The sequence below is a fragment of the Amblyomma mixtum genome, chromosome 6 (genome assembly GCF_055824585.1).
Source record: "Amblyomma mixtum isolate Tamu chromosome 6, ASM5582458v1, whole genome shotgun sequence".
In the NCBI taxonomy this organism is placed as follows: Eukaryota; Metazoa; Arthropoda; class Arachnida; order Ixodida; family Ixodidae; genus Amblyomma; species Amblyomma mixtum.
In genome coordinates, this window is record NC_143017.1 from 66,850,460 (window position 1) to 66,877,542 (window position 27,083).

The 27,083-nt window shown below is 45.9% G+C and overlaps 1 protein-coding gene across 6 annotated transcripts in view; it reads right to left on the reverse strand.

Moving 5' to 3' along the window:
- LOC149339295 (protein turtle homolog B-like) overlaps positions 1–27,083 on the reverse strand; it is a 530,441-nt gene that overhangs the window by 49,743 nt on the left and 453,615 nt on the right. For all 6 annotated transcript variants that reach the window (XM_089548043.1, XM_089548040.1, XM_089548038.1 and 3 more), the window contains exons 3-6: positions 19,829–19,939; positions 17,660–17,866; positions 10,536–10,853; positions 3,074–3,364 (exon numbers count right to left, since the gene is read on the reverse strand). In XM_089548043.1, the coding sequence (XP_089404169.1) occupies positions 3,074–3,364; positions 10,536–10,853; positions 17,660–17,866; positions 19,829–19,939 (927 nt within the window). The remainder of the gene's footprint in view (positions 1–3,073; positions 3,365–10,535; positions 10,854–17,659; positions 17,867–19,828; positions 19,940–27,083) is intronic.

Genomic DNA, 27,083 nt, shown 5'->3' on the forward strand with positions numbered 1-27,083 from the left:
CAGAGAGAAAAAGAGGAGAGGGGGAAGAGGGGAGGGAAAGCCTTCGTACGGGAGCGCATGACTGGAGGGGGTCACGAGGGGGAATGAGGAAGGAGGGAGGAACCACCATAGCGACAGCGGGAAAAGCGAATAAGAAAAGGAGCTGTTGACACACCGCTTGACGCCGCGGTATTGTCGGCGCATATATAGTCCAGCTGGTGAGCTGCTTTTGCGAGTATTGCGTCTGGTGCTTAAGCGCCGGTGCGAGGGAGGGGGGGTCTTGGGCTTAAATGCTCTGATGGTAATTGCGATTCTGCTCTCTGCACCGAGAGCGATGCGGCTGGTGATAAAAAGAATGGTGATTACGAGCGCGGTTAATTGAGAAACTGAAGCTGCTTTCTTATTTTCTCGACTTCTTAATAGCAAAGTCATTTTTACCTCTGAGATGGAGTGTGTGAACGTCAGTGGTGACGAAATAGCTGGCGCTCACATTTATGACGTCGCCCGTAAGTGGTTAACGTGGAGTGAAATACTGCAAGGTGAAAATTTGAAACCAGGCATATTGAATATTTATACCTGGAATATTATATATGATTACTCGAGCAGAAGAGGTTTCAGGGTTTTATATATTACCCGACAAAAAAAAAGAACTGTATGCTAGTGAAGGCCTGCAACTGGAGTGATATTGTTTGATGTGAAAACTAGCGAAAAAAATATTAAAAGAACATATTTTGGTATCTGACGTGCCTTTCATCAGACTTGAGCAAATGAAGCTTGAGCGGTTGCAGCGCTGATTACGGTCCTTAAAAACAACATCATGCGCTCTACTTGGAAGCGCAAGATGACATTACTCACGGCGAAGTTTCACATTATAATCGCCCTATGACAAAAACAGTGAGAAAAACGTACGCAGCCAACCTGCGCTGGATGAAGTCGCCGAACAAGGTGTACTCACTGAATGAACGACTCAGTAACTAAGTGAATCAATCACTCATTGATTCATTCACTCGCTTACGGACTCGCTTACTCATTCATTCATACACTAAAGCACTAGCTCACTCACTCTCATTAATTGACCCTCACACGACACTCACTGGCTTGCTCACTGGCTCACTCACTCAACCATACACTGACTGAATAATTAACCAACTCAATCACCCCCTCACTGTGGTTGGCTAACTCTTTCACTAACTCGCTCAACTACTCGCAGATTGACGTCGACTCACTAACTCACCCACTGATTAGCTCAATGACTCGCTTAACCACTCAATCACTAACTCACTTAATCACTCCCTCACTTACTCATCGACTCAGTCATTCACTCAACGTTTACTAACTTTCTCTCTTACTTAATGACTCGTTCACTGAATCAGTCACTCACTGACTCGCTCACTAACTCGCCAAAACACTCACCACTGACTCAATAACTTGCTCAGTCATTCATTAGCCACTCATTAACTCACTCTCTCATCCGCACTCGACAGGTACTGACGCACTTACTGACTCACTCGCTGACTCAGCGACTAACTCGCTGAGACACTCACTTGCTTAACCCTTCACTAACTGACTGCGTCACTAACTCCCTCAACCACTCACTCAACCATTTACTGAGTGACTGACTGACTCGTACGATGACTTACTGAGTTTCTTCCTGACTCAAGCACTCAGTTACTCACTGAGTCACTCCCTGACTTTCTTACTGATTCACTCACTAAACCACTCACTAACTCGCCCAACCACTCACTGACTCATTCACACACTCACTGACTCGCTCAACCACTAACTCAAGTACTCGCTTTACTCACTGACTCCGTCGCTCACTCACTCACCTATTCAATCACTGACTTGCTCAACCACTAACTGGTCCACTCCCTCACTTGCCAATCACTAATACGCTCGCTCGCTCGCCCCCTCGCTCCCTCCCTCCCTTCCTCCCTCCCTCCCTCCCTCCCTCCCTCCCTCACTCACTCACTCACTCTCACCCACCCACCCACCCACCCACCCACCCACCCACTATGTCACTCACTCACTCACCCACTATCTCTCTCACTCACTCACTCACTCACTCACCCACCCACCCACCCACCCACTATGTCACTCACTCACACACTCACCCACTATCTCTCTCACTCACTCACTCACTCACTCACCCACCCACCCACTATGTCACTCACTCACCCACTCACCCACTATCTCTCTCACTCACTCACCCACCCACCCACCCACCCACCCACCCACCCACCCACTATGTCACTCACTCACTCACCCACTATCTCTCTCACTCACTCACTCACTCACCCACCCACCCACCCACTATGTCACTCACTCACTCACTCATCCACTCACCCACTATCTCTCTCACTCACTCACTCACTCACCCACTATCTCTCTCACTCACTCACTCACTCACTCACCCACCCACCCACCCACCCACTCACTCACTCACTCACTCACTCACCCACCCACTATGTCAATCACTCACTCACTCTCTCACTCACTCACTCACTCACCCACTCACCCACTATCTCTCTCACTCACTCACCCACCCACCCACCCACTATGTCACTCACTCACCCACTCACCCACTATCTCTCTCACTCACTCACTCACTCACCCACCCACCCACTATGTCACTCACTCACCCACTCACTCACTATCTCTCTCACTCACTCACTCACTCACTCACTCACCCACCCACCCACCCACCCACCCACCCACTATGTCACTCACTCACTCACTCACCGACTATCTCACTCACTCACTCACTCACTCACTCACTCACTCACTCACTCGCTCGCTCGCTCACTCACTCACTCACTCACTCACTCACTCACTCACTCACTCACTCACTCACTCACTCACTCACTCACTCACTCACTCACTCACTCACTCACTCACTCACTCACTCACTCACTCACTCACTCACTCACTCACTCACTCACTGCACTCCTTTCTTGAAAAGTGTTATGTGACCTTCATGTTACTGCAAAACAGAGCACGAGCTTCCGTGCTCCGAAGCTATCGCTACTGTTGCCTGGCTGGAACAATTCGTGGCTCGACCTGGAAAGTTCACCGAGGAATGCACTGCACTTACACTTCACGCGCAGGTAGAGGTCGTTGCTCACACCACGGCCTTCCTTGTTGGTGGCGGCGCAGGCGTACCTGCCGCGCTGGGCCCTTTGCACTCGCTGGAGCACCAGGCTCTGTGTGCTCACAATGACGCCGGCCGAGGCGTTGGAGGGCAGCTCGCGCCCTTCGAACAACCAGCCCACGTCCGTGGTGTACGGGTTGGCCACGATCTTGCAGTCAAGGTACACGTCCCGCCCTTCCTGGATCTCGGAGTCCTTTAGCTTGCCGCCCAGCTGAAGGGTTACCATCGGCGTGTCTGCATACACGGGACGAGGCAGTTCAAGATTACTCCACCAACCGCAAATATATTGTTGACCTCAAGGGCCGTCAGCAGAGCTCATTCCGTATTAAGGACACTTAAAGAAAATAGGTAACGTGTGCAGAAGAAAACTGCAGGCAGCATCTGAAACAAAAACCCTTCTCACGACGTCATAAACCCACTGTCATCAGCTTTCTTCGGGGTTCTCGTAAAATTTCTGCTGGTATTCATTTACAGGATGTCATTTTCGAATACCACTCACACAAGGTGTCATGGCTGGTGCGTGACACCTTTGGATTTTTGAGGAAATTGGCCTACAAGATATTGCAGCGAAAAGCATCATTTAGTATAAATTTTCGTGAAGTTTCCTAAAGTGCAAGAACATGCATTTGGCGATGAATAAAATGGGCGTGCTGAAACCTAAGCAAGTCTCAAGTAAATAAAAAACAGGACGTCCAATGACAGCGGCGAAAGTTTCGGGCTATGTTCTTTTGAAACCACATCATACGTACCACTACGTAGTGATCAAAACTGAAATAATCAATAGTTTATTTAAAAGCGGTAGTTTTGGGGGCCTCTGGAAAAAGAAATCTTGAGTGTTGCATTATGAAAGTTCCCAAGCCCATTTCTTGTTTGTTTGCGTGAGAATTCCAACAAGACGAACGCTATTGGCGGTGCTGACTTATACAAGTGCAATTTGTGTCCAAATAGAGATTGAACGCTAAGCTGGTTACAAAAAAAAAAGAAAAAAAAGAAAACACGTCATAGTAGATGGCACCATTAGGATATCGCAAGGCACACTCAGTGAACGAAAGGTATACATCCTCACATTAAAACCTCTTTAGAATTGCTGAATCCACGTAGCAGGAGCCTACTTATGTAGAGGTAAAATGAGGTATGTAAAGAATGAACGAACGGATAAAACCTTTATTACGGCGGTGGATTGGCTCTCAGCCACCGTTGGGGAATTAGGAGGGATGAGGTGTAGGTTCAGCAGCAACTTCTTGCCGGTCGACCATTAGTGTGTCTGGAAAACTATTTCTCTCTACCTACCTTATAAGGTAGGCAATGAGCAATAGTCTTCCAGATATACTAATCCTGCTGCTTTCAGCAAAAAGAGCTTATTTCGCCAGTACCTAGACGTTCACGATACGTGCAGAGTATCATCTTTTGCCTAAAGAAACATCACAACTTTGAAATGAATGTTCATAACGTGAGCGCGCAATTTTCTGTGAGCAAATTCTCAAACCTTTTTCGGCTCGCTAGTTATATTTATAGAATACTGCGCCGCGCATTATTTATGAGGGCAGGAAACGTGTGATGGCCGCCGGCTCGGAGTGGTTCATGAATTGCTTATTCTAAAAACACGCGCCGCGAAAAATCTCGCGATAAAACAATGCAATATTACACGAGGCTCTCCCCGGGAAGCCACAAAAACGACGCGCCTTCTGGAAAATAGATGACGTTGGCCGACTCATGCGCCGAGTCGCCATCTCACAACTCATTCCCGGAAGCGCCGCGTCCGAGATCGACCAACGGGGCAAAGATAGACAGCACCACGTGGCGCTCATGATGAACGGGCTCAGAGAGAAGCCCATTGAAAAATAAGAGGCCGCGATGACTAACAAGAACCGATGGGCGTGAGGAACACGCTTCTTTTTCTGGTGTGAAGAGCATGAAGTATGAATTACGGACACCGAAAGCCGGTGCGTGCAGTGTTACGTTATATATTTTTCAATGCAGCCCCGTCTTTCTAAAGGAGACCCGATCGCTTGGCGCGTTGGCGCGCTGGGCGCCTGATAACTGCAGCTAGCTAATTTAGCGCAGTATTAGATTTTCAGGAATATTACTGGAAGTGCTTGCTCGACTTACACCTTGAAAGGAAGTCTAAACTCTGTAAGGCGCTCCTTCACATCTGCTTATTTATTCTTTAGGAGAACATGTCGCCGACCTACAGTCGGCGTTGTTATATAGATGAGTTTGATTTGATTTGGTTTATGGGGTTTAACGTCCCAAAGCGACTAAGGCCATGAGAGACGCCGCAGTGGAGGGCTCCGGAAATTTCGACCACCTGGGGTTCTTTAACGTGCACTGACATCGCACAGCCCACGGGCCTCTCGAATTTCTCCTCCAAAGAAATTCCTCTTTTTGTAGTTTTATTTTGGTTCAGAAAAGCCCCACTTCTGTTAAAGGGCAACTACACCACTTTTTGAGAATTTCGCGACATTCAAGGATTCAAATCTATATAGGCTGTATGTAAAGCATGCCAAGTTTTTTTGCACTAGCATTTAAAATAGTGACGTAATCTGCGATTGAATTTTGCGCTTCTTCTCAAAGCAGGAAAGGAGTGCGGGGAAGCTTAGTGCGCCGTCATGGAATGTATGATTTGAAATTACCGCTGCCGTTAGCCGCACTCCGCCGTGCCTCGTTGGATGCTGCAAAACAACGGGCTTTGCCTTCGCTGGCGTTGGATTTTTTTCCTTCAAAGCAGGTGTTTATGCGTTGGAAATGTACCGATACCTTCGATGACGTCATCATGCGCCCCCACTTGGCTTTGTGCGCTGAGGAGAAGCTCGAAGGCCGTCGTGATTTTTGTCAGCGATTGTGTCACCATTTCAATGGCTAGCCCCATAGGATTCCCATCCCTTACCTGCAAGTTTCGCACATTCGACCCTTATAAGCTCGTACACTTCAAAAACCCTGAGCAGCTCTGCGTTCGCGTCTCCAGTGTATATTCTTGTTTCTTTCATTTTGGCGATGCAATGACTTTCTAATGCAATCGATGTAATACTCTGCCTGCTGCGGCGAATGCGCCAGGAAATACAAACTTTAATAAAATTAAAGGCGTAGTAGTTCTTTTGTTTCCAGTACTCGGAGCACAATCAATTTGCGAGAAAAACTAATTTCATTTTCGAAACAAGCGTGACCACCTTAGCGCAGTTCTTTGAACGACGCCTTATTGATTGGCTGAAGCCTTTTCGTTTTGCTTAGTCGAGAAGCTGTAGGATAGAAACAAGTGTTAGAAGGCTAATTCGATAAAATTGGAAGCCGTAGTTGGGTGCGGATGTTTCGAAAATTTGGCCAGCTCTTATTCGCGTGAAGAGTTTTTAGAATTTCAGGACTGAACCGAAACTTTCATTTTTGATCATCGCCGAAATGCATTTTTTTTGTCTTTTAACTTTTGCTAATGCAGAGTTGCCAGCTGTTCGGTCTTTCTAATTCGTGGTATAAATGAAGAGGAGTGTTTAAAGGAAACACAAACCAAGACAAAAGCCGCACGGTGTCGTTAAAGATTAGAATTTTTGCATATAAATGCTCGCTTCCCCAACAGAATAATTAATGACGCTGTTGCTATCTGTGGTTTTCAACCGCTATGAATTGAAGAGATATTCGAGCAGTCGAATATGACGAGCGCGGAAGTGAAGCTTTCTTAGCTGAATAATTTTAGCCAGTAAAGTTATAAAATGTGGCTTAACTCAATAGCATGCGAGAACACAAAATGTGTGAAATACAATAGGAACGTCGAGCAAATCATTAAAATATTCTGAAGCTTACAGTCAATAATGGGGCGTGAAAGCAGCACTGAGGATCTGCATTTAGTGGAGGCAGGCGGCTGGCTTAAAGGGAAGCTGAAACGGTTTTTTGAGAATTCGAGGCTATTCAAGAAGTCGAATCTATCAAGCTTCTAGATAAAGCATGAAAGGTATTTTTGCACTAGCATTTAAAATGATGTCATAATCATCGATTAAAACCGCGACGATGTTTAGGCTTCTCCTCACTACGCTTGAGGAGTGCGAGGAAACTTGACAGTGACGCCATTGTTGCCGACATTTCAGATGTCCGCTGCTTACGCCTGCATGCTGCTGTGTGTCGTCAGATGGCGCCAAACAATGCATGGTGAACTTCACTTTCGATGGCGTCGGTTTTCTTCTATGGAATAACCGTTTCTTCGCTGGACACGTAGGGCCGTCATACGTGACGTCATTATCGGTGCCTCTGCCCGTGGCTGTGCACTTCAGAGAAGCCTGAACGCCGACGACGACTTTATTCGGCGATTACGCCACCATTTTAAATGCTAGAGCAAAACGATTTCGCAGGCTTTACGTGCACGTTTTGCACATTCGGCAACTTTAAACTCATCGAATTCTAAAACCGCTTCAGTAGCCCTTTAAATAAGATTAACTAGACGAAATTCGTAGCCTGTGTGCATTAGATCAGAAAAGAAGTAATTTCAAGCGCAGAACACACAATGCGGGTCGAAAAAGTTTACCCACATCTGTATCAAAATAAGCCTTTGTACTAAGGCACGAAGAGAGCTGGTTTACTCTATGATATCTTGGATTAGCTTTACGCTAATCCTCGGGGCGTTTTTGCAGGGAGACGTTTTCAGCGCTCACCAAAGGAGCCAGAGCATGGCTCATGCAGGGAATCCGCTTATGTTCTGGTATGAATTCACTAGCTTATAAACGCCCAGAAGGCACTTTGCGAAGTCTTAATCCCGTTCAAATTATTTTGTTATTGTTTATAAGCGATGCGCCTCTTAAACAGCGACTGGAAACGAGTAGCACCGGGTCACTTAGACGAAGGTGTTTTTCAGTAAACAGTCTCATGTTGACGTTCAGCTGAGTGCACAACCCCGCTACAAAAAATAAAGTATTAAACAGGAAAATATAATATCTATACAGATGGCAAACTGACAAGCAAGAAGAATCAGCTCGAAGCCTAGCACTTCTTTCTTTTTATTTTTTTTAGCTCACATTGCGCTTGCTCGCCAATCCTGACCCTCCCCAACCAGCGCGCTGGCGTCAAGTGGTATTCCTGCAAGGCTGAGTGCTGCGTGTTTGACACTCTAGAACAGTGCTCGCAGCCGCGGAACGACAATAAATTTCTATTGAATACCTACTGTCGCTTACACATTATTAACCAGAACAGACGGTTATTAAATCGTTCGTGGTAGTCTTCACAGAGTATTAATAGAGTTCTGCAAGAGGCTGATATCTCGACTATTTAGCAAGAAGGTGCTGTGGCCTCCAGTAGCACTTTTTTAGGCCGCCCCTGTTCATCAGGTGACGTCTCTTTTAAGAGACACTGCACTCATTTAAATCCGCAGTCTCAAAAAAAATAAATAAATAACAAATAATGACCCCCCCCCCCCTCCCCTCTCAATCCTCATGCCTTCCCTACTCCTCTGACGCGTCAGCGAGGCAAAACGCTGATGCTGGGTTTGCACCTTTTTCTTTTTCCATCTGCCCATTGCTTACAGGCACCCCAGCGGCGGTTACTTTCTTTTATATCAGCCCAAAACAATGACGAATGCTCGAAGCGTACTTCCAGCCTGAAAAACCGATGTAAGGAGAAAGCTAGAGGCAGCCATCTCCTGACGCGATGGGGCCGAAGCCGGAAGCAGAACTTTCTTGCCCAGTTCCGGCGAGAAGGAACGTGAGCTGAGTGCAATGTACCAGCTGCAGCAGTCTGCTTGTATTCTCATGACTCTACTTTTCCTTCCTTTCCTTCTTTTACTTTTTTTCTTTTAGGTTCAACGCAGACAAGCCACAGGAACGACAAATGCTTCGCAGACATGGAACGCGCATAACTTAAATCATTCCCGCATGCATGGCATAAAAACAAAAAAACAAATTTGGGGCCGAAAGTAGTGTTTGCTTTTTCCGCCAAGGCCAGCACAATTGTGCGACTCAAACAGTAGCGCACTACTTATTCTTGATGCTGAAAATAAGCTGTGACAATAAAGAAAAAGAATCCATAGAAACATGTCTTTATGCATGCATGTACATGAGACTTTGTATATATGGAGATACATGGAGGCATACACTGGCCCTGGACGTACGCGTGTAGATAATGTAAACAGGGCTCCATTTACATAGCCTGTCAGCGCTCTTCCATCATCCTCGGTCATCTTTATTTGCGTGTACTTCCAGCTTCTAGGTGTAAGGGGTAGAGAAGCGTGTACTTTGCTCTGACCTCTCCGCGTTACGCTTGTTAAATTGTTTTGTCCCCTTGTCTCGTTCCGCCCAAAGATGATTGATAGCTGTCACTGAGGAAGCAAGCTTGAAGGAAAAATAATCTTTAAGAACGGGGGAAAAAAAATATGACCTTTGTCATACTACTCTCACAAGTGTCTGTTCATGAATCCATTTATCGAAAATAAATTGAAGTTATAGAATTTTACGATACGGACGTACAAAAGAACTCATGACATTTATGAATAACGTGCTAAGGAGACGGAGAAAGATGAGTTGGAGACAGAGAGCGGTATAGAGAATAATTATTTTAATCACAGGCTGGATTAAACACAGCAGGGAGCCCGTATATGGTAGTCGCTTTATTTTTAAGCTGTCCGTAAGTTTTTATTTCTTTTCATTCCCGCCATAGTACAACGGAGGCCTATGGCTTGCTTCTTTAAGCTGCATTCATGAATCGTTAGTTATCGATCGGAAATAGTTGCAAATTATTCTAGATTGATTCGAAATGTGTTCAAAATTTGGATTAGTGCCCGCTCTTCGATGCGAGGGCCGAGTTGCAAAGCGTCGTGCTATATTAGTTTCTTGAATGCTTTTGCATTTGCATATCTCTGGTTTTGGCACATATTTACCGCGCCCGCATACCCAGTGATTCTGAACAAAAGCATTTTTCAACGGGAAAGAGTTTATGAACGCAATTATTTCACATACTGTAAGATTTCCCTTTAACATTCAACACATCCTCAGGCCTCCCGTCGGCAGGCTAGCATTTTTTCGCTGTTAATGTTTTTGTTATCGTCGAAACTGTTCCTTGTTGATTTTCTATAAACGTCTTAACTGCTCTACGCGAGAGATGGATAAACTTTAAAAGGAAACTTTTGCTATGCGCCGGAAGAATGGGCCATTACCTTCAATATTTCCATAACAGTACCTCACAATATTCCAGTATTGAATGTTTTTATCCAAGAATGCTGGACATGGCCCACAACGAAGTTATGTTCAAAATGAACTCGGAAGAAAGTCGAAGAGTGGTGACAAAGAATATGGGAACCTTGCGAAAACAATTGCGAGTATACGACGCTGCAATATTTGTCCTCCCTGTCGAACAAGGACGAGGACTTCCCTATTCTAAGCGTTAGAATTATGTCACGACATTTCGCGAGAGACTAGCCAAAGACAAGTGGGCTTACAGTAGACTTCCAGCTTCCAGCCTTCCTCGAGCGCGCTGCCGGGTATGGCCTTGTTCTCGGCACGGCAGGACAGGATGCGGTTGTTGTCGTCCACGGTCGGAGTGAAGAGCAGCACTGAGGTGCTGGCACTCAGGCCTCCGCCGGCCGCCGCACCCGAGGCGTCCTCGGAGTCCCGCGCGGGCCGGATCTGCTGTCCACCTTTCCACCACGTGAGCGTCGCAGGCGGCCGCGAGCCGCTCGACGAGCACACCAGCTCCACCTCTTTGTTGGCCGACAGGGGCCGCTCGGGAGGTTGGATCGTCACATCCAGCGGCTTCACTGCAAGCGGAAGTGACGTGCATTGAAAGAGTGAAGTCCAAAGTTAAGTTCTTGGCATTGCTCTATAGTTTCGGATTCACATTTTCATTGGGTGTACCGCAGCGTCAAGATGCATTTTTACCTTCGCGCAAGTGAAAGATTGCTAATGCCAGTATTGTACGCACATAATGCTTTGTCTTCGCGCGATAGTTTGGCTTTTCTCCTTTTTGTCGCCTTGTTCAGTAAGGATACATTGCTTCTCTTCGAGCGAACAAATTGCCATGTTGAACAACCTCCCCTTACTATTCTCGTCTGGGTTAAAGTGTAAGGAAAAGGTAAAGTCTATAAGCGCTCGAAAAAGTAGTTTCTTTTTATTCATGCATTTAAAGGTAATATAATGGCGCAGATGCGGACGCAAACAGCTGCGCAATAAATATTTATAACTGATGAACGCTGGATAAACATTGATTTTTTTGCCAATCTTGCGGTACCGCAGAGAGCAGGACGAATGCATAATGTAAGCTGAGGGGTTAAACAACGAGGAACACTAGGAAAAGCGAACAAGGCCATTATACTAGAGGGGCATTGTTCAGCATTACCCAGCAATTTTTTTCCCGCCGAGGAAGACAGCGAGATTAATGGTGTGGTCTCGAGTTAAGAAAGGCGCAATATCAGGATAAGCTTTGTACGGCAGCTGGCAACATTAGCTGCCTATGCAGATGAAGAGGGAAAAAGGCATCCTGTGCTGGTACTCTACATGTGAAGATGGCTGGGCGCATGTAAGGCTACCATTGCTGATGAAGCATAGTCGGTGCAAAAAAAGTAATAAGGGGAGGATAGATGTATTACGCACTAGTAACAGGAAGAGAATGGGCGAATAGTTTATCACATGAAAAACGAGTAGCAGTGGAAGTTACACTCCGAGAACTAAAAGTGTACAGCAGCAAGCAAGCGAGACATTGAAGGCGGAGCATTTTGCATCGTTAGCTAGCGCGACTTAAACCCATACCGACCTAACCCGGTCGATAATATATTCTGCCTTTTCCCTCCGCTCATGCTGTGTCCTTTTCGCTAAATATCTTCCGGCCCACCTCTCCTTCTCGTCCGGAGCTCACGGTTAAGTGGATTTGCCGTCTATTTCCATCATAAAAGAATGAAAGGCTATACAGCGGAAAAAACGCACACGCTGCATCCGGTCCCGCCTGTTTTACCCGAGACACATGCAGCCAGAAGCGACGCCTCAGTGTCGCTGACTCGGGAGGCAAAACTGCGTTTCTCAACTATTTCACAGCGTGGTCGTTAAAACACAGAGCATGAACACAGCATTTGCTTGACGATACTCCTGCACGCTCGCCTGGAAGCCCACAGAAGAGCCGCGGCCCCAGCTAGCTCTGCACAACCCGGAGGACAACACAAACAAGGGGGGGGGGGGGACATGAAAACAATATAAAAAGCGTGCATGATGCCTCGTAGCGATTGCAATGTTTCCAGTTGCACAGCAATGACCCTTGTTGACGCAGTCAGCCGCACAGCAGTGCAAATTGCATACTAATGAGCCACGTGCTAAGCATTTGTTTCTTTTGGTTGAGGGATTTTTCCACGAAGACGGCTTAACATCTACGCAGAAGAGAATGTCCTATTCCCAGAAAGCGAGAAGAAGAAAGTAAGAAAAAAGAAGAAAAGTTTTTATCCGCACCATCGTGGCAGTGTTGGGCATCAGTCGTGCCATTTTGCTAACCAACAGCACAGAGGCTCACTTGCTAAGGAAAAGCTACAATGGCTCCAAGTCTCGAAGGCCGCCACCACGCTCCGGGGCAGGAGGCGCAAGAGAGACGGAGTAGAAGAAAAAAAAAAGGACAAAGAAAATATTAAGAGACCGCTGGCGCGGCGGCGTAGCGTTGTCCAGTCCGGACACGTCAGGGTGATTCTCGATACGCTGGGCACGCACGGGCCATTGTTTGGTTTTCTGGTCCGGGGCCGTATTTAACGCTGCTGGCCTGAACTACCATCCCGGACATTAGCCATTTTGAGTTTTTTCTTCTTCTTCTTCTTTTCTCTTTCATCTCGCTCTTTCTGCTTCTTCTCCGCGCCGGCCTTGTTGTCGCTGTCTCGCCGCTGTGCACATGACAGGGCCGTGCTTAGCGCATGCTTCGTTACAGAAACGGCGCTCAATTACTTTGCCGTTACGTCTAGCGTGAGAGTGCCCCCTCCTCTCTTGTTGACCGAGAACACACACACACGCAGCTAACGGCCGAGCACTTGTAAAGGAAGATATAAGGAAAAGAGCGCTGCCTTGTGGTAAGGTACAGAAGCAAGTTGAAGGACAGAGGATGTGAAAGGGGGGGGGGGGGGGGGGGGGGTGATAGCTGACAGCGTAGAAGTAAAACGGAGTAACGTGAAGCATGTTTCGTTCGCTGGCTTCTTGTCACGTACTAAAGATAGCTCGCCGCACATAACCTTCGACAATCGCTTCTGCTACCAATTGCGCTCCGTGTTGCGCTATATACCTCGGCGCTTCGGTCTGAACGTTCCCGTATCTCGTCAACACGAGCCGTTATATAGGCCTCAGTACAGCTGTTAAAAGCGGTTGAGTAATGGCCGTGCAGCTATTGCGCAATTTGTTTGGGCTTCTCTCGACGGTTTCCGCTGGATGGCGTTACCAGATTGTACGACGTTCGTTTTATTGGGACGATATTTCTTGCTCTAGCGACTGCGTGACATCAGCGATTAATTTGACCCTCTCTCCTGAGGGCCAGCGTCATTAACTTCTGAAGTGTTATAAACAGCTAAAGAAGAAAAAAAGGTGGATAGAAATAGGTCGCTCAAAGCTAATATACACACCACAGAGACCTGTACGCACCTTATATCGCTAAGTGAATTTGCACGAGGGAATTAATAGTCACTGACTAGCCGCAAGCGGTGTTTGAAGTAACGAATCATGGCTCTGAAATCATGTTCACTCTCACATGGATTTGTGGCGCCTTCCATGCATCATGTGCACATGTTTGTTTGTTCCATCGTTTCAGTAGGGAATCAATATACTTGATCCGCGTTTCAATTCTGGCGCGCGTTAGCTCAGCTGAATAATCAGCCTCGTGTTCTATTCACTTTCGAACGGGCTGATACTTTCGAGACATCGTGATAGGGCACACAAACAACGAAGAGCTTCATATCTGTGGTGTCCTTTCAGCTTTCATTCATGCCTGTGCACACTTCTGCGTTTTCTAATATGCAACGCAGACTAGTTTACGGCCGAGCAAGGCGGTTTTTCAGCAGAGTTTGCGGCAACGGAAAAACTGATATGAAGGATAAGAAAGTAAAATTACGGGCGCTCAATTGTATTGATGACGAGGACATTCGATAGCATTTTTCTTTCATTCACCACTCTGTTCTGATTCTGATTCGGTTGACTTTCACTCGTCAGTGTATTCAAATTGTCATTCTATTCTCATTCTGACTCTTCCAAATTTAGATTCTATTCCAATTATGAGTCTATTCTTAATTCATTTTGATCATCGCTTGCTGAGTTATTCTTAGTACGGGATTTGCCCCCCTTCACCTGCCTCCTGTTAACAATGGCAGGTGGCAGGTAGAGAAAGGAAAATTCCCCTAAATACTACCTGCCACGGATGGCTGGCGGAGGATTCATGCAGACGCCGACGCCGGACAGTTTTCGCCTCCATTACACTTCTAATGCTATTGCACTGGAAAATAGCGTATTACTGGCCCAGTTGTTTCCGTTCCTTTTCTTTTTTTCTCAGGCGGCAAGCTCATGACAGCAGACTTTCACAAACACGAAGAAGGACTTTTAAGTGTTTTTAAGACTAGCCTAGCCGCATGTACAACGACCGAAGCGATACATATAATTGGCCCAATATTGGAAATGGATTGTTTTACTGTGGTTCTTGATAGGACCAGCCTGTGTCAGTACATTTTAAATACTGGACTGATTAGCTGTGCTGCTGGGAGAATGACGGATGCCTTTCTTTATGCCAGGCTGTCTAAAGCTGTCCAGCTCATTTCGCTCTCTCGTCTGCTCTTCTCATCTGGCTAGGAAATACACGAAGATCGTTAACTTAAGCACCACGACGTCATAGATTCTTCCACGAACTCGCTCGTCGTGTGAATCTGCCGTTAAGAGAATTCACCTTCTCTAGCTGCAGAAAAAGAGCTCCTGGAAAGGACCAAGAATTGGATTTTAACAAGTGCCGCTACTAAAGCTGCCTTTCTCATGTGTAGATTCTGCGTTTAGTATGATTCCACGTGCACTAACCTTCAAGGATTGCGCATTGTGAATAATATCCATAACTTCTCGCAGTGCAACAAAAGGTCTAGTCAAAATTCAACTGGTTAGCAGCTTCTTTCCCAGATGTAGCGCCACTATCCGAAAAGCCGGACACAAGCCTTGTTCGAGAACCACACATAACGGAGAAGGAAGAACAGGTAAGGCCGTGACAAATAGTTTTCCATTAAAAAAGAGAAGAAACCGGCGCAAATGGGTCTTGTACGTTCGTATAAATGATCTTGTACGGATGACTTGAAGTTCGCCCGAGCATTTCCTTCGCTTGCGTTTTTTCCCACTCCCTCCTGCACAGCTCATTAAAGCGAGACTGCAAACGCTCATTTTCCTCCTACAAACGGAGAGTCGGAGCCGCGGAATAAGTCAAAAAGGACGCCGGCAAAGGAATGGTAATGCGAAAGCGTTTTTGCAGCCCTATTATTCAACAGGAAGCGAGGTAGATTTTGCTGCTCCTGTGATTACCTGCGCAAATGACTTCGGCGCATTTGCTTTCGTGTGGCTAATGACGGGTGTAATGAGGGCAAGCCTCATTAGCAGGTTGAGCGCAATTTCGATTTATCGCACGTCGTTTACCGTCTTGTTCGCTTGTCAATTCTCTCTTTTTCTTTAGTTTGCCATCTTTTGCTAGTCATGCTTAGATCTTTCTAAATCACTTAGTTGAATTCGATCGAAAATCTCGAGGTGATTATTAATCGTAGCCCGTATTAAGACACAACTGGGAAATCAAGCAAAAACATTCCGGTTTGTTTTCGGACACAAGGTGGCTGGCCGAGGAAATATCCCAGCGACCTGACGGGCACTTTTGTGCTTCCTGCCGCTTTTTTGTATTGTTCTAGCTCTAAGGTTGGGTTTTGAGCTTAAACATTCAATAAACTGCGCAGGTTGCTGACGCAGATGCCGAACAACCACTTCTGTTACCCGTAAGCAGCATCACAAACATGTCGTTAACTAAGCTAACTCACCTTGATTACGGCGACAAATTATGAGCTAGCGATTACAAGCAATAAATTCTAGAACGATTCGGGAAAACTATAACCTGGCATGGGATAAAATGGTATGCCAACTATGTACGTATATGACCATTCGGAAATAAAAAGCAAGTAATTTCATTATAATAGCCAATAACCAGGTTTTTAGGCAGGAAAATTTCGGCAGCGAGATTTTTGTGTGTTTCGGACGGTCCCAAAACAAGAGTATCGGGGATTATATGCGCTAGCAGTAAAGAGAAGCTAGCCTATTTCAGTGACGTATTCGTAAAAAAAAAAAAAGACACGAAGTCACTGAGTACGCCGAAACTTCCACCAACGCGTACACGTGCTGCAGTAGGCAAGGTTCCTTTTTTAGACGTCCTCGAGGATTCCATGGAAGCGAGAAAACAGCACACCCAAAGATTTCAATTTAGTAAACCCAAGCTTGATGTTACGTGCTTTTGATTTTCGTCTGCCAAGTCCTTCCATCCCACGCATTTTAGTGCCGCTTCAGAAAACTTAGCTCGACAGCTTATGGGTGGTAGAACGTAGCCCACATCCTTTTGCCCTTTTATTTTGTCAGGCACTTTCCTGAGTCGTGAACACATTCCTTGAGAGTTTCATCGCTTTTTGCTAAGTAAAAGGGGGAATTATCTCTCTGGCCATACAGAAGCAGAGGCGCACGGAGACTTTTAGTTGGGTTCGCTCTTATCCCCGTTTTTTTTAAAGCGCCGCCAGATTTTCCTTTCCCTTCTGTCCTTGTTTTCCGCCAGAACATCTTTGGGAGCCACGAAACCATCACTGGCACGTGCTGAGGTTTATCCGGTATCCCGGAGAGATTCCGCGAAAACTTAGCAGTATTTTATCCGCCCTGTGTGCCTCATGAGATGTGGAAAATGTGTACCTTGCCGGTGTGTTGAGAAACGCTCTTGAACCACCGCCCCCCTCCCCCCTCCCCCTCCTCCTCCCCCCTCCCTCCAAAGCGCTCAGCAAAAGGGCGCATCGCTAACACGGGAAATGCGGAAAGAAGTTTTCAGTTTAATAGCTTCACTTTCTCCACCGCTTACTAGCAAATCTTCACCACCTCTGTTTTATGTTACAGCCGGCTTGTATTCACCAGTTTCAGCATTTCGCGGATTCCTCAATTGCCCTGAGCCAGACACTCCACGCTGTAATACGTGTTATTCTCTTGTTTCTTCTTTCGAATAAGTCCTTTCCGTTTTGCGTCGACATTTCATACATGAAATGTCTGTCCCTCTTTATAAACAAACTATTTCCTCCCACCTTGACTTAGTGGGCGTAAAAGAGCTCGCCCTAAATCACAGTTCAATTGAAATCTCACTTAAAAGAGCCAAGTCGTCGCCATTTATCCTGTTTATGGACGCGTACGTTCGGATGGCCTCACTAGTGGTGTTAGTAGTTTCACGGATGGGGTGGTGTGCGCTTGGCTGACAGACACAATGCCGTGCGGACCGCGCGTAAACCATGACGGACGGCGCTGTAAGAAGTGGGATGGTGCTCGCTTGAGTTGTGGTGCTTTCCGCTTCGGCGCTACTTACGGTTGAGGTCGAGCGTGATGGAGACCGAGGCCGGGATGGTGATGTTGTTGTTGGCCGCCTGGCAGGTAAAGGTGGCCAGGAGGTCGTTGCGGGTAATGGCGGCCACTTCAAGCTTGTTCTTGACCAGCGAGCCGTCCGGTGAGAAGAAGTACGACTCGTCGAGCTGGGCGTAGTCTTTCCACCAGGTAACGGCCGGCCGGGGCTTGCCTGCGCGTAGCATGCAGACAACACGCTTCCACACCAGCCCACACGCTTCGCGTTTATGTTTATTTTTATTTTTCTATACTTCTTAAGTGTTGTTTTTCTTTTTGGGGCGGATATTTGTCTGGATAGTCGCTCGTACGGCAACTCGACGCGAGTTTCAAGCAATTAGAGCTCTACTTTTTTTTTTCTTTTTGCAAACACGGGCTCACACGCATTTGCTTTTTCTAATTCATTTCTAGCGTTTTTCTAGGATTTACTGCAAATTTAACTAGAGAGGCGGCTACCTAGGTCGTTGTCTCAGATACCTCCTGGATGTTGTCATGTTTTTGCAGTTTATTTCGCACATTCCGCAAGAAATCTTGGGAAAAAAAAGTTCACTGTCGTGAGGACTTGCAGGCAACGAATGGAAGTGCGGGTTGTTACGGCTTTTCTAAAAAGAAGGTGTGTGTAACTGAAGTTATCTTGAGGCATTAATTCTGTGCGTATTGCTAGTGTTTTGTTTTATACGATGGCGGAACGAGTGCACCAACTGCAGTCGTACATAAGCAGCATGAAGTACGAGATGTGCTGTCGGTGACTGTTCAGCACCATTTTTTTTTTGCGTTTCTGTCATGATATTTGCTTATATACTTCACATTCAGACATTTAAGAACATCGCAGCGTCGCAGCGTAGGCGGCACTTCGTACTGCAGTGCTACGCATTATCTATGTTCATTGGGCGAAAAGAAAATGAGAAAGTAAGGCAACTGCATTATTTCATTTAAGCAGCAACTTTCACTTAATGATCGGCCATTAGGTACGCGATGAAAAATCTAGATTTTCGGGAGTACATTAAGCTGAATAATGAAAGTAATATTGCTAGGTTCTGTTTACAACGATCATGTTAATTTGCAAGAATTCATTAAATAAATGATTCAAGTTACGTCATTGTTCTGAATCGTCTGTTAATCCGGTCATGAAGTAGGCAGTAAAGTAAAAAGCGTTCCAAGAGTATTGCTACAATCCTCCACAGAATTAGAAGTGTTGGCTTTGTTCAGACGGTGCAGTGGTTGCATAAGTAACGTAAACGTACTCTGCTCAAACTTTTTAACAAAAATATTTCTAAAATATTAGTCTTTTTTTTCGGGAAACCTCAGTTCACGATTCTCATGCTTGCTATTTTGGGTCACAGTTTGAATTTCACCTGCTTGAACATAACACTTAACTGCTTCGGGATTTTAAGCTAGCGGGGTTTTCGCCAAGTTATCTGTAACTTCGAAGCGAGTGAAAACAAGGAAGAGAGTAAATAACTACTAAAAGAACTGTTTTCATGTACAGCAGACTGAGACTGGGAATTAGGGTGAACTTCTACAGCGTTTAACATTAAAGTACACACACACACACTAAAAATTTAGTGCAAGTTGGAGAACTAAAAATACTAAATTATTATGCAAAAAAAAACTCCCTCATTTTAGCGTAACGTTGGCAACTAGCAGAGCTTACTTGTGATTAAAATAAAGAAAAAAATCATTTCTATGCAGCTGATGACATATGGAGTAAAGCTACGCGCAAAGAAGTGCTGGTATCGACTGGCAAACAACGTTTTTCTGGAAGATAAACAAAAGACTAACTAGTAAGCACTCAGTCTAGTATGAAGGCACATCACGCAATGTAGTGCCCTTGTTCCTGCCCCAGACAGCACGCCATAAACATTCAGAACTTTTTGCACGTGGAGAAATGAAAGGTACACAAAAACTATACACACATATATACAATGACGTGAAACTAGCGCTCGTACAAAGCTTCAAAACTGAGTGCTGCAAGCAGATTGCTCAATCTTACAATTACCGCCCCGCAATATCACGCGAAGCAACTTTGCCCAGCGCTTCTCCTCAACAGCCTTGGCAAAGCACCGCGCGGTCTTCCACCAAAACTTTGCTCCAGTTAGGAGAGCGGCGCGCAGTTTGCGGGGGCGACGACCCTTACCAACTTCCACTTGGCACGTCAGCGTGAGTGGGTCTCCCTCGTTGTAAGGCCCCACCAGTCCCTGCAGCTGCTTTCCGTCTTCGTCCAAGATAACAGGATCGCCGGGAGGAACTGCGAGAGGAGACAAGCGAAAAGCGCTCCCTCATTATCTTTGTGGCGGCGTCGTCAGACTCCTCCGCTCGGAGCACCGCAAGCCAGTCTCTGTGCGAAGCCGGAAACAAAGGCTCCGCCGCTAGCCCGGAGGCGGCGGCGTACGCAATTAAGCATTCTGAAAACTCTGTTTGCCACCTCGAGGAGCTGCACTCCAAGATACCCGCTCAGCTCGGGTGGCGAAGGAAATGAGAGCAGCGACGGGACGCCGACGGCTGGTAAACGGTTAGCGAAACGGCAAATGAAGATGGGGAAAGATTAAAAAAAAAAAAAGAAAAGAAGCGGCCTGCCGCAATACGGAGAGCTGTCTGCACAGCTGCGCACTGTTGCGCCCTGGAAACGGAGCTTGGGAATGATGAAAGCAGGCGAACAGTGTTTGATGTAGGAGCTACCCTGCCCGCTGGCTGTCGGTGCTTGGCTGATGCGCCCTTCAAACTAAGGCTACTTAGTAAAGCTGCTAAGGGCGCTTAGTTAGAGATATTTATTTGATTTCGCTTGCATGTAAAAATACAGCGGGAAAACTGAGAGCCGTGAGTGTAGAAGAGGGAGTCTGGAAACTCACCTAAGTTGCCATTTCTGTTGAGTAATGTTTTTTTTTACTTGTTCAAGAATTATTCAAGAAAAGACAACTCAAAGGAGAATGAGTTACCTACCTCTCTTTTCTAGAAAACAGACTAAAAGAAAGGCTTGAAAAAGTGGAACAGCCTAAAGATATCAGACACGAAATTATTACTCTCATTTCATTACTCTGATCCCAAGAGCTTTGATTTTGTAACAAGAACGAACTTTTCAATGTTACAAGGCAAGGGGCAAGTCCAACTTAAAAACAAAAAAAAATGTAATTTCTCGATGTATTACGCTTTTGCAGGAATCGCTCAGAGTGGGGTTAAATCAGCACGGCTTTGTCTTATAGAATCGCAAGTCTTCCTCCACTTTCCACCGCATTTAATTGCATTTAGAAAGGCACCCATGAAGTCAGGGTGCAGTATTTTTCTAATTATCATCATCATAAGCATGACTACGTCCACTGCAGGGCAAAGGCCTCTGCCATGTCTCTCCAATTAACCCTGTCCTTCGCCAGCCGCGGCCACCATATTCCCGCAAATTTCTTAATCTCATCCGCCCACCTAATTTTCTGCCGCCCCCTGCTACGTTTGCCTTCTATTGGAATCCACTACGTTACCCTTAAGGACCAGCGGTTATCTTGCCTTCGCATTACATGCCCTGCCCAAGCCCACTTCTTCCTCTTGATTTCAACTAGGATATCATTAACGCGCGTTTGTTCTCTCACCCACTCCGCCCGCTTCCGATCTCTTAACGTTACACCTATCATTTTTCTTTCCATAGCTCGCTGCGTTGTCCTTAACTTAAGCTGAACCCTCTTTGTTAGCCTCCACGTTTCCGCCCCATAGGTGAGTACCGGTAAGATACACCTGTTGTATACTTTTCTCTTGAGGGATATTGGTAAACTGCCATTCATGATCTGAGATAACCTGCCATATGCGCTCCACCCCATTCTTATTCTTCTAGTTATTTCCCTCTCATGATCTGGATCATCTGTCACTATCTGCCCTAAATAGACATAATCTCTTACTACTTCCAGCACCTCGCTACCAACTGCGAACTAGCGCTTCAACTATGGAGTTAGGCGCTTCATAGCAGCGCAGCAAAGAGAGGCTACACGAAATAATTTTTTTTTATTAATCCCGGGTGGATTTCATAATGTCCCTAGTGAGTTATTAGAGAGCCCCGAAAGCGGATTACTCTGCTTTCGGACGCGAATAATCATACTATAAGCGCCGGCTTAAATAACAATGACCGTTGTGGCGGCTTCAGAAAAGAATTTTCAGATGGCAAAGCGTCGATAAACCCGCCTTCCGGCCTCTTGGCACAATGGTCGGTGATCACGCGGTTTAATTTAAATTCCGAAGAGTAGTATTCGATGCTGAGGTGCTGAAGGAAAACATAATAAAGAATTTGAGTTAACAAACTTTTAGTTCTAGATGCGCAAACGCTTATAAACTCCGTTTACGTGAGCTCCAGGGGAGAGATAATACATTATTGTTTCTGCATTTCTTCTCAGGGGAGAAATCTTACCGGTCTCAAATAATGAGAATAGCACGTTGAAATTATACGACAAAAATGAAACAACAGACTGCATCCTGTCACTAAAAAGTCAAGTATTCGATTCCGGTTACTCAAGCATTACAACATGTTAGAATTCTAGAAACGCGTTTGTACTGCTTTGAAATAAAGACATAGAAAGTCTGAATGCCGAGAACAGCTCTACATTGACACAGAGAATAAAGTGGTTCACTTAGAAGGGAAGTCTCGACGACTAGCCTTGCTTTAGTCTTGACCTCAAAGGTGTTGCCATGAGATTACCAGGTCGTTACAGGAACCAGACTCCATTCTTAAATCACGCTAGAGCGAGCAGCTTATAGGCTTTCCATAGGCCGCTAATTTGTCTTACGGAAACACATTGATCCAAAAGATAGAAGGGGCTCGTATAATTAGCAGAACGTCTTTGTTTTGTCCTTATGTTGGCTTCGCCTGTAAAGAGCCTGTGCAGTGGCAGAGTACGCTTTACAGAACAAAATGAACGTACGTATTTTTTTTAGGGGTTGATAACACATCAATTTACTCGCGGTCTGGGGATACGGTAGAACCCGCATATATCGAAATCGGAGGGAATCACGCGTAAGGTCGATATATCGATAATTTTATATATATAGAAATGAGACGGTATCGTAAGTGCGGTTTAACTTCCCAAAGCGGCATGGGCTGGAAATAGATAAGCTTATTGTAACCTAGTAGCAAAAAATACACGGCACCCACGTTAGTGATGTGCTTCTTGTAGCGACGTGTCACCCACCAATGTGCTGGCAGGGCATCGCTCGCGAGGCGTTATTTGGCCTACCTGCTTTTGCATCGAAGCCACAGCTGACGGTGCTTCGAAACTAACTACAGTGCACCTTAAGATGTCATATCTTTTTGCGAGTATGCTACAAAGGTGATGTGAATAATGTTAAAGCAAAGGCACAGTTGGTTTTCGCAGTGTCTTCAGCAGCGAAGCACGCCAGACAAAAGCCACCGCTAGCTATAGTTTGCAAGGTTGGCTTGACCGCAAGACGCCGATGCGCAGCGAAAATTCAGTATGAGTCCAATGGCCTCGCTCAAGCAACCCCCATCCCCGATCACTCGTCACGCGGTTTCACAGCGATTCTGCTGCCAGGAGGTGCCGAAGGCCGCGCAGACGACCTGCCTGCGTGAGGAGAAGCGCCACTTGCAGGGGCACAGGGCACCGTTCGGCATATTGAACGACCGGAAAAAATGGAGTTCGGTATAGTACGTGACTCTCATATACATTTACACAGAATTTTCAAGAAGATAATTTACGTGTTTTGTTATAGTCAATGATTAGAAATATCCAGGTTTAATATATGCGGCCTTAACTACAGTACTTTTTTTTTCAGAACTGAATAGATAAGATAACGAATAGTGCAGCTTCGCTCCCGAAAACAATACGAACAGTGTAACTGAACCCGAATTGAACACGAATCGAATTTGTTTATGAATATTCGACACTTTTTTGATAATTCGCACAAAGTGAATAATCGTGTACAACAGAGAGGCGCTAGTCGTGACGCTGTGGCATGTTTCTGCATCATAAAACGTTAAAACAACAGCTGTCCAAAGGCAAAACACTTGTCGAAGGTACGAGTTGCGCAGCACCGAGTGTTAAATCTATGACCGTAATGTCATACGAACAGGGAAATTACTTTTTGCTACTGATGACGGCATCGAATAAACTAGTACTACTTCTCAACAGATGAGAAAGGTGAAAGCTAAGCGTAACGATTGTCTCCGAGACCGGGTATCAAGGCAGGGTTTACGAAACCTGACGAAACACTACCATGTCGCTCTATCTCGGAGCCAACTTATAAGCATTATGAGCGCTTCCGCGTGAGCTGACCGCGTCACGGCGATTAACTCTACATCCCACGCAAACCGATCGTGGCAACATGCTGTGTGGCGTCGAAGCAAAACCCTGTTTTTGAAGCAGTCGTCAAATAAAACTGCGGGGTGCCTTATTCGAACTTTGCGTTATTTATTCGAAGACTATAAGAAAACTTCAGAACGAATTTGATCCCTTTCGAACAATTCTCAACATGCAATACGTCATTCGTTCAGTGCATCGAATAAGAGATTTTGTTTGGTTTTGTTTATAGGTGTTTAACGTCCAAAAACGACTCAGGCTATCAGACACACCGTAGTGAAGGCGCGCGAAAATTTCGGCCACCTGGGGTTCTTTAACGTGCAATGACATCGCACAGTACACAGGCCTCCAGGATTATTTGAATTGAATGAGAGGGTGTAGGATTCGCTAGCTGAAAGCTTAGAATATTCGCACACCCCTACAAGTGATCCATGAGAGACCCAAGAGACGCGCATAACACCAAAAACGTTGTTTTGCGCTAAAGTTGGTTTTGCCGCTACATTGCTCATCTAGCTGTGGAGTATGCTTTACAGAGCATCACGTATCGATTTCTTTGAGGCGCTGATAGACATCATTACACGAAGAGATGCAACCTGACATTGCATCCTCTACAGGACACGAAATCCTTGAATGCGGAAACTAAGACGTTGTATGCATAACAAAAACTCTTGAAAAAGAGAGAGGAAGCTCATTTACAAATTACGTAGTTTTCAAAAAAGTGAAGAGAAAGTTTCTAGAAAAGAGATGCTAAGAACAATGGTTTGGTTTGGTTTATGGGGTTTAACGTCTCAAAGCGACGCAGGCTATGAGGGACGCCGTAGTGAAGGGCTCCGGAAATTTCGACCACCTGGGGTTCTTTAACGTGCACTGACATCGCACAGCACGCGGGCTTCTAGAATTGCGCCTGCATAGAAATTCGACCGCCGCGGCCGGGATCGAACCCGCGTCTTTCGGGTCAGCAGCCGAGCACCATAACCACTGAGCCACCGCGGCGGCTCTAAGAACAATCAATAAGCAGCAAAGTTAAATCGATAAAGTAAGGTGCTGGACAAATAAGCCGTCAGCGAAAAATTTAGAGAAAAAAAAAATAGAATACGTTGAGAGAAAAGGACTGCGAGAGCCTGTCAGAGAAGCAAGATTGAAGATAGCTTAAAGTGATAAGACGTGCGGAATGTTAATGCAAATACGAACAGCATATTTGAGCATGCTATGTTAATTCTCTCGAAATGTCAGAAGGCCTAACACAAAAGGAACTCCGGTTCAGTACTCTTCGGGTAAATGAGAGGAAATTATCGAGAGCAAACAAAACGCAATTTCATCACTTTTACTTTTGCATAAGCAATGACCCGACATAAGCTCGAGTTGCTTTTTAATTGAATATAAAGCTTTCATTTAATGAATAAACAGCGAGATGCGAAAGCGAGAAAAAGTGACAGAGCTCTGCAGTGCCGCAAGTGACTGCAAAAAAAAAAAAAAGCCAGTGAAGCTAAAGAAACCTGAATTATAACACGCTCTGCGACAGCGCGCTTTCACTCGGAAGTAAATTATGCAAGGATGTCAAAGGAAGTACTTATTGCTGCTTTAATATGTGATCGATTGGATTAACGAGTCATGATGAACGCAGTAGGAAAACAGCCCTTTGGCACAACGAGTGACATTTGCTAGTTTTCTGCAAGCGTTCTCAATGCCAGCCATTTGCACTAAATTTACTGAACCCGTCTGTGGAAAGAAATTAAAAAAATTGTGACTACGTATATATAACTTCCAAAGAGAGCAACCCGAAAACAAAAGTAGGTGATGAAAATAAGGAGGAACAATAATCTGTTGGGAGTTAGCTGCGCTGCCAAGTTAATTGCGCGCCGGCGTAATTAATTTCCTAGCATTTAAATCCGGCAGCTCGAAGGGCGTGCTAACAATCAAATCCCCCTTCAAATGCCTTCCGAAATTCGAGGGTGGAAGCTATATAAGCGTAAGAGGAAAGAGAGACGCAGCAAAGAGGACGAACGGAATGCGAAGCCCGATCGTGGATTTCGTTTTCCAAGCGACGGAGAAGCGTCTCCACGAAGAAGCAGTAAATAAGCAGGAGCGAATCGCCGATCCAGGCCCTCGCGCATCAAGCAAATGAAAAGAGCAGCGATTTCTGCCTAGAGCCTCGTTTCTGCAAACGACTTGAAAAACGGCGTCTGCGGAATGCCTCGGGGCCAGGAGTGGGGAATATAAGAAGGGAAAGGTCATAAGTAAATACAGATATACGATAATAATGAAATAATACGAAGGAAGAGGAGGAGCCATAAACTCCGGAATAAAGAGAGAAGAAAAAAAAAAGGCAGGAAGGGCAAGCGATCGAAGAGAGGTCGATGTCCAATTGAAACTCATCAGGCAGAGATTTGGGGGAGGCGAGTGGATCGAAGCGCTTTTTGTGTACTTGGCCGGATGACGCTCCTGCTTCTGCTTTTGGTACCCGCGCTGCTGCGGCTATTCGGCGCGTTGCTTCTCCTGATGCTGCTACTCCCTTCGTGGCGTCTAAGCTGCTGGGGGCGCAGAAAAAAAAAGGAGAAAGAAGCCAGAAATCGGGAAAATAAACGAACGCTACTGAAGCGGGCCAGAGACGGGACCGAAACGCAGGAGGACAAAACACGCGTTACAAATGCACGCTGCCTGCGGGAACAAACAAATAAGTAAGCGTACACGCACGTTCGTCCATAAAAAGACACAGAAATGAAATGAGCAAACCGGATAAAAGATGAAAGATTTGACCGTGCACAGATTGAGTCGCAAGCAAAAACAGCATAAGCGTCGGAATAGATGAAGATCGCCGGACTCTCCTGCTTTCGAAATCGAAAATCGATCCAATCTCGGACTGTTTCAATACATTTTTTATTTAGTTTTTTTTTTCAGCCTGAGACAGAGAGAGAGAGAGATGGGGTTTGCGATGTGCACCGGACGTGAGTAACAGTGGTGGCGGTGCGCTATATTATTACGCGGCACCTCTCAAGTGGGATGGAGGCTACAGGCAGCCCGGCAGAAAGAGGCACGCAGACACGGTCCAGCCGCCCAGAGTCCACCAGTCACGCGACGCCAGGAGCGCAGCACGCCCAGGCAGCG